Source organism: Capsicum annuum, chromosome 8, assembly GCF_002878395.1.
Source record: "Capsicum annuum cultivar UCD-10X-F1 chromosome 8, UCD10Xv1.1, whole genome shotgun sequence".
NCBI classification, from domain to species: Eukaryota; Viridiplantae; Streptophyta; class Magnoliopsida; order Solanales; family Solanaceae; genus Capsicum; species Capsicum annuum.
In genome coordinates this window covers 98,581,418-98,589,357 of record NC_061118.1, presented here as the reverse complement: position 1 = coordinate 98,589,357, position 7,940 = coordinate 98,581,418, and the positions used below count along the sequence as shown (strand labels likewise).

The 7,940-nt window shown below is 31.4% G+C and overlaps 1 protein-coding gene across 3 annotated transcripts in view; it reads right to left on the bottom strand.

Annotated features, from left to right (window-relative positions):
• Positions 1 to 2,750: 2,750 nt before the first annotated feature.
• The window catches only part of LOC107839059 (carbon catabolite repressor protein 4 homolog 6), a 37,010-nt gene continuing 31,820 nt past the window's right edge, over positions 2,751 to 7,940 (bottom strand). For 2 of the 3 annotated variants that reach the window (XM_016682408.2, XM_047395781.1), the window contains exons 14-16: positions 7,732 to 7,823; positions 7,371 to 7,455; positions 2,751 to 3,336 (exon numbers count right to left, since the gene is read on the bottom strand). In XM_016682408.2, coding sequence (XP_016537894.2) covers positions 3,247 to 3,336; positions 7,371 to 7,455; positions 7,732 to 7,823 — 267 coding nt within the window. In that variant the 3' untranslated portion in view covers positions 2,751 to 3,246. The remainder of the gene's footprint in view (positions 3,337 to 7,370; positions 7,456 to 7,731; positions 7,824 to 7,940) is intronic. The other variant, XM_016682409.2, reaches the window with a different exon arrangement.

Here is a 7,940-nt window from a genome sequence, read left to right as displayed (position 1 = left end):
CTCAATTTAACATTTGATGGTAGCTGGAGAAGTCTCATTTCAGGTGTAACCATATGAGAATTAATCTTCTCATTCACTAGAGTTTTCAGATCAGTGCGCACAAGCCGTTTTTGGTGAGCCATGAAGAATGCATACTTTGGACTATATTTGAAATCAAAAATATATTTTGAATTATTATTTTATACACATTGGATCTCAATTCAATCTTATAATACTTAAGAGTTATATAAATTAAAACAATTTAATTTTCTCATTGAAGTGAACCATTAAAATTAACTAATTGTTACAACAACAAATGAGTCTTAGTTTAATCTTATAATATTTAGAGTTATATAAATTGAAGTAATACAATCTTTTACTTAAAGTCAACATTAGGATTGGCTAATGGTACATCCACAAATTGAGTTTTATTTCAATTTTTCAATTGAAGTTAGGTATCTATGATGACTAATTATTACATCCACAATTTGAGTCTTTATAATACTTAGAGTTATATAAATTAGAATAATTTAATTTCTTAATTAAAGCCAATTATTAGTATTGACTCATTGTGACATCCATAAATTGAGCCTTTTATACTACTTATAGTTATATAAATTGAGAATAATTCAAATTTCTTAATTTAAGTCAAATATTAGAAATGACTAATTGCTACATTTACAAATTGAGTCTTGATTCAATTATTCAATTAAAGTTAGATACATTAATTTACTAATTGTTTAATATACAAATTGAATATCAATTCAATCTTACAATATTTAGAGTTATATAAATTGAAATAATTTAATTTTTCAATTAAAGTCAAACATTAAGATTTACTAATTGTAACATCAACAAATTGATTCTCAAATAAATCCTATAATACCAACATGGGTTGTGGTGCAGTGGATGGGGTTGTTCTACCGTTAACCAGAGGTTGAGGGTTCGACCCTAGGCATGTAGAAAACTCTGTTGGGAGCGCTACCCACCGAATGGGGCCCTACCCGACGCGAATCTGAATTAGTTGAGCCCCAATGCGGATATTGGACACCGGATGAAAAACAAAAAAAAACTATAATACTTAAGGCTATATACATTGAAATAATTTAACCTTTCACTTAAAGTCAAACATTAGAATTGACAAATGATTACATCCACAAATTGAGTCTCAGTTTAATTATTCAGTTAACGTTCAATATTTGTGTTGACTAATTATTACACCCACAAATTAACTGTCAATTTAATCATAAAATACTCGGAGTTATATAAACCAAAACAATTCAATTTTTTAATTAAAGTCAAATATTAGGATTTAATAATTATTACATCCACTAGTAGAGTGTTAATTCAATTTTTCAATTGAAGTCAAATATTTGTGTTTGACTAAAATCTTGCATCACAAATTGAGTCTCAATTCTATTTTATAAAACTTAAAGTTATATAAACTGAATCAGTTTGTATTGACTAATTTAGCTTTATTAGTTTCAACGCGATAAAAAAAAAAATCCTTTTCTTTCGGATAAAATTAAAATAATCTAAATTTTGGACTAAAAACATAATAAAAGTTCATAGTAAAATATATGAGTCAACTTTTTCTTCTTTCTAGAAGATATAAAAATTGTGCGTTACTCCAAATTAAATATTTATATAATTTTAAAATAATTTATTTTATCAGTCTTATTTATAATATAAGTATAGAGGTTAAAACTAATCTATGTTAATATATTTACTCTTAATTAATTATTCAAATATCAAACATATATATACTAGTAATATTTTTCAACTTTTAATTAAGTAATTAAAATATGTCTGTATTACTCTTACTTTAAATTGACAAATTTAATATCCTTATATAATTAAATAAGTAACTTAATTATATTGTATAATAATTAAATTTAGTATAATTTAAAATATACAAATTTCTCTTAACTGGTATACAAAGAAAGTGTTAAATTTCGATTTTTTCTTTATTCTTAAAAAATAAAAATTAACATATATCATTATTTAAAATTTTACATATATCATTATTTAAAATTTTAACTTTGATGATTAATTTAAATATAACAAGTAATGAAGTACCAATGATTCATATAAGAAAATCTCAATAAAATTATTATTTCAATAGTAAAACACAACTTTATTTAGTATAATTTGAAGAGAATGTGCTTGTTTTAAGGATGGTATTAATGATAGGGGATTCTTTCTTCATAGTTTCAACAAGAGTAATTTTATTATTTAATGTCAGGTAATGTTGAAAGAGGTGGTGGAAGGTGAGAAATTTAAATGAGGGGCAGCGACGTCTTTAATCTTCTCTTGAATGTTTTTGGATGCATTATTTTTGACGTTTTGCTTCTTCCTTTTATTTTTTAGTCGTTTAAACTTATTAATGTCTCACTTTTCGAAAAATAAAATTGTTCCTATAGAAAACAATTAAGTACGTTTCATGATTTCCCCTACCCCTACTGCTTTCTATGGAGGGGAATGGGGGAAAGCGGGAGGGAGAGAAGAGAGGGAGGAGTAGCAAAGTGAAAGTTCAAGAAACCAAAACTACTGAGATTTTTCAATTACCTTTCATGATTTGAGTCAACAAATTTTCATTAATAATGAAAAATTACTTATCACTATAATCTTCTCGTTAAATTCTTAGAACCTCAAAAAAATTAAAGTATGACAAAATTATTTTTGAATACGCTTTTCTTGGGTTGAATAAAAAGAACACATATCTATCTGGAGATTGATTCTTTTTCTTGTGAACTAGTCGAATGCCACACTTGATGTACAAGTAATTGTATTATTCTATAAATTCTCACTAAATTGTATCGTAATTTTATACTGTTAAAAAATAATGTTCCCCTTTCGTCAAAGCAGTGGACAAAGCTGGAATGTCATTAATTGATACACAAGATAACCAAAAGGATTACTGTCATTTACTCTAAAAAAAATTGTCCTATGCAGAAGAACTGAAAAGATTATTGTTTTCAAACCCAAAATGTGTTGCAGAACTATCTTGAAAGAACATGAATCTCATCCCTCATCGCCTGGAAGAACAAAAAGTTCACGTACTCCAAAGGATGGAACTATAAGACGGATCGTCGGGCTATAACTTGTAGAAATTCCTTCAATTGAAGGATGAAATTCCAAATTCAAGAGAAAAGACGGTACCAAAACATGTATGCAGAAGACCAGCCCTCCTCCAAGGACTGCATGAAAAAGCTTCAACTTTGATTCACCTGAAAACTCATATAGTCCTTTGGAGTGAACAGAATTTTACTTCTTTTGGATGCTAGTATCGTGAGCCGATATATCATTTGTAAAGGCGAACTCCGAAACCAGAGCAATATGATCACTTCCCCACTTCTGGATAATAGGAAAACAAAGAAAGAAGAAAATCTGTTTAATTCATAAGCACATAGCTAAAAGACAAGTCGTTAATGAAAAGTGCATCTGGATGAATGTAAGCGTTGTAACAGAACCGGCTAATTCGAGTGCATTGTAATAGAGTAATGAATTTTGTCCACTTTACGTTGATCTATTAATGTAAAGTTTGTATGAATATCTGGCCCAATAAAAGGGAACGAGACATTTGCAGATTTCATCCATGTTATAACTGGAAGTACTGGGAACTTGTATCCTTAAAAGATCCATGTCTACCATGAACCTGCATGGTAAATAGCCAACTGAACAAATTCCAATATTACTTTTTTTCCAACAAGCAATTGAATCATATGCCATGTGCTCATGCTTGCCTAGTAGAACTACAGAAACAGCTCTCAGATCATAAGTTTTCATTCCCACTCTGTATCTCATATTATATCCCCTACCTACCACTCTATCTCATATTATATCCCATATCTATCAATACCATTCTAAACAAGGTTCGACACTTCATCCAGAAATTTTTGGTGTATAGATTATGCATTTTTTGCAATTCCATTGTTGGTTGCCTTTTGAATGCTTGTATGGTTTTAAAGAACGAACACAAGACAACCACCAACAATTATTAGAAGATTGAAAAATGACTGCTTTTGCAGAACTAATTCTTTCTAGTATTTGGGAATTAGGTTATTTGCCAAATAATGGCAAATTGTATCGCCAAACATTATTTGTCAAGTTTTTTTTCACATTTTACTTGGGAAATCTATGGCCAAACGGGTCCTAAGTGTGCAGAAAATACTTACCAACACAATAATTTCAGTTCTCAGATGACTATGCACCATACTAAAAATTAGAAACAAGAGAAATAAATAATGCTACCTATAATACTTCAAAGAAGGTCAATAAAGCTTTTACTGACCATGGAGATGGACACATCTCTAGACATGTTACTGGCTGCTAAATTCTTTTCATTCTTTAAGCGATCCCAGTCTCAGCCCTTTAGAAATCCTCACTTGCTTTTCAGAAGGATAAATGACCAGCCAATCAATCAAAGGTTTAAGTGCATAACTCGAATGGTGTATCTATAGTGTCTACGTCCTCTTATTGTTAACACAGCTAGTTTGCTTTGTCGTATAAGAAAAATAATTACGATATATAATCCAGTATAACTAATATTATTTGGTTATTGACATAAAACTCTGATTTATTAAAATGACTAGCTATGCTGGTAAATTTCAAAATCAAATACGACTGGCATTCCAAAACCAATTGTTGATGCTCTAATGCAGTTTCTTGTTAGGTTATGGAAGAGAGAGAGGGCGGAAGGATGGGAAGGAGAAAGTTTTCTGAAAAATATTTTGAAGGAGGGGATGTTAGATATTAATGGTATTAAATTGATGAAGAGAAGATATTAAGGCAAGTTTATAGGGAGCAATAAATATATCCTAATTTTTAGGATAGAATTATGTATCTGAAAATTTAAAGAGAGAGAGAATATAAATAAGGGATATTTATAAATTTTAGTAAGTAAATAAATTTATAATAATTTACATATCTTACGTTGTGGTTTTGTGAAATTTTTTATTTTTTATTTTTTATTTTTTATATCATTCACCTGTATTAGTTAATGTTTGTGGACCACTTGGATAACGGCATCGTATAACAAAAATCAAACAGGACCAGCCAAACATATTATATTTGAAAGTATTGCCCTGGAAAATATTTTCTTCCTGCCAAAAACACTATAAAATATATGATTACATGCTAAATCTTTAAGTCACTATTTTGAGTGAATGTTGATATCTTTTATCCATCTATTTCAAGTGAAAAAAGTTGCTACGTATCTCAATAACTAATACTAATTATATAAAATTTGTTGACATCATTTTTGAGTTTCTTTTTCAGACACAATAAAATTTCACGCAACTAATATCAAATGTGTGATAAAGGGACGACCCGGTTCATACCTACTCCGTAGGTGTCGGGGAGGGGGGGACCACTCCGGGCCTGACCTACGCGCCCTCACCCCAGCTTCGCTGGAGGGGCGTTTCGAACCCCCGACCCTGGCACACCACGGTAAGCAAGCTTACCGCTGAGCCAAGGCCATCCCTCTAATATCAAATGTGTGATACGCGTAAAATTTTTCATTTCAAATTAATGTTAGCAGACTTGTTGAAGGCAAAGTAGTACAATAAATCAAACATTGGACCACCATGGTCTTGAGGCCCTCTTTCATTTGAGCCAGGAATATACTTGTAAAATTTCCCAATCAATGTACCACCTTAGCAGCTAAGAAATAACAAGTGTACAACATTGGTTTCTAACATAAACTTCTCCATAACTAATACTAGAAAAAAAAAAAAAAAATCTGCGCAGGAATTTATGGATTACTTAATGCAGGATAGATATGAAATAAGACTACTCATATTAGCCATCTGGATAAGAGCACCTAAAATGACAAATATCCTCAAAGCTATACACATTCACAAATTGCAATCCCTGCATAACTCATAACAGCACAGTATTATCATAACATTGTAAGTGTTAAGCACATACATCCACTAGATGTTATTATGCACACTTGTATTAAAATCCTTGCATAATTAGCAATCATCCAAATGTTTCCCAAGAGTATCTCATGTTATTTGTTGTCCCACATGATCTAAGTAACGTTTGGCACTTAGAAATAGGTACATCCAGTCATTCAATAGTCACGTCTCTTATGTTAAGTATTACCCACATTACGTGTTGTGTTTGACAATTACAAATAGGTAAGTTTTGGCATCCATCAAATTATCAAGTTATCAATACATTATTCTTTTTAATAATAATGTTGTACATCTTGACTATAAAATCGGGAATCTGATCCTCCTCCCACCACAACAGATACCTCTTAACTCTCTTATAAAGCTTAGACAGATGAAACGAAATAAACTAATACTTTTTTGCCTAAGCTAGGATCTGAACCTAAGTCTCCCATCCTTCTCTTTCCAAATTAATTGACCATTAGACTACACTGCCACCTATTTTCCCCCTATTCACATGGTATTGAAGCATGTATTATCTCGCTAGAGATCTAAATATCTTCTGCATATTAGACAATGGCTTTATGCCACCCAATTTCCCAAATTTTTCTTTGACTAAATATACCATTCTTGTCTCTATCCGGTGGAACCGAGAGGGTGCACAGTATTTATAGTTACAAAAGCATAGCTCCCTTGATCAATAACATGAAACATGCTCAGGATATATGACTATGAATCAACTTCAGGGTTAGTGTTAGATGGATATGTGTAATCATGTAAATGTAAATAATTAGACCAAATGTAATATAGTGTTAGTGACCACATCAAAAAAGGAAAGAAAAGCAATTTGCCCATTGTAAAGCGTGGCCACGAAAGGATTCAGGTGTAAGACATTTCTTCCCATATTCTTCTAATTCTTTCAAACTACTCTTATTTCTCACAACTCTAAGGATTTTTCTCCAATTACGGATAACTTTCTTTTCTCCGTCTTCATGTTCAATATTATTTCCAAATTGAATAAGCATATTACCTCTTGATAAAAATGGAACTCACCTTTCTGAGAAACTTTAAAATTTCTCTGAGACGTTCATGGGCATAGAATCCTACTTTGGATGCAAATCTTATATTTAGCTTGACTTACATTTCTCGCCATGGTAAGTTACTCTTGTAACTTCACCGGTCATATTTGGAATTGTTAATTTTAAAGGAAAAACCTCAGTATTACAGTGTTAGAACTTAGAATAAGAATAATTAGAGTGATATGTTTTTTAGACATTGGACAAATATATGAGAGGAGATCAAACAAATGTTTCATCACGAGAGGGAGATCATAATCTAAATTTGGTATCCATAGCACTAAGAAGGCCACTATATGAAAGGAGATCAAACAAATATTTCACCATGCATAATAAAAACAAAGTTCTGTGTAGCAAGGATGAATCAGAACTGTTCTGTAAAGAAAATATTCAACAGTTTCTTTTACTAATATACCTTAGTGGGGAAACCTCTCACAAATTGCATGGCGTTTTTTGGAATCGGAGCAAGCACCCTCGCAGTCTGAAGGCCTTTAGAACGCCTGTGCAATTTGAACAATTAGTTTCTCATGTTATTCTTGAGTTCTAACCGATGGAATACCAAACCATCAACCACAGAGATGCATACGCATATGACATGTATAAAACAACACATTGTGGTCAAATTCCGTAAGAAAACCTAATATCAAGAGCATTTCACTATGCCGTGAATAACTATGGTGATATTATAAATCAATCTGGGATCTTATATTTGTTCCACAACATTGGTATTAAAATAAAAAGGCAGCAGAAGCTAGGCAGTACTTAAAGATGCTCACCATATATAATCAACTGTACCCATGAATAGTCTGTGATAGCTGGTCACCTCAGGTTCTCCTGATGAATCTCTTGTTCCAGGAAAACCCTGCAACTACCACGATGTGAATTCGAGTCTTACAAAATGAGCAAGGAGCAAACCAGATACCAGACGAGAGAAAATATATTGTACATATCTGCCATATGAATGGGAAAGCACAGACTAAAAGCT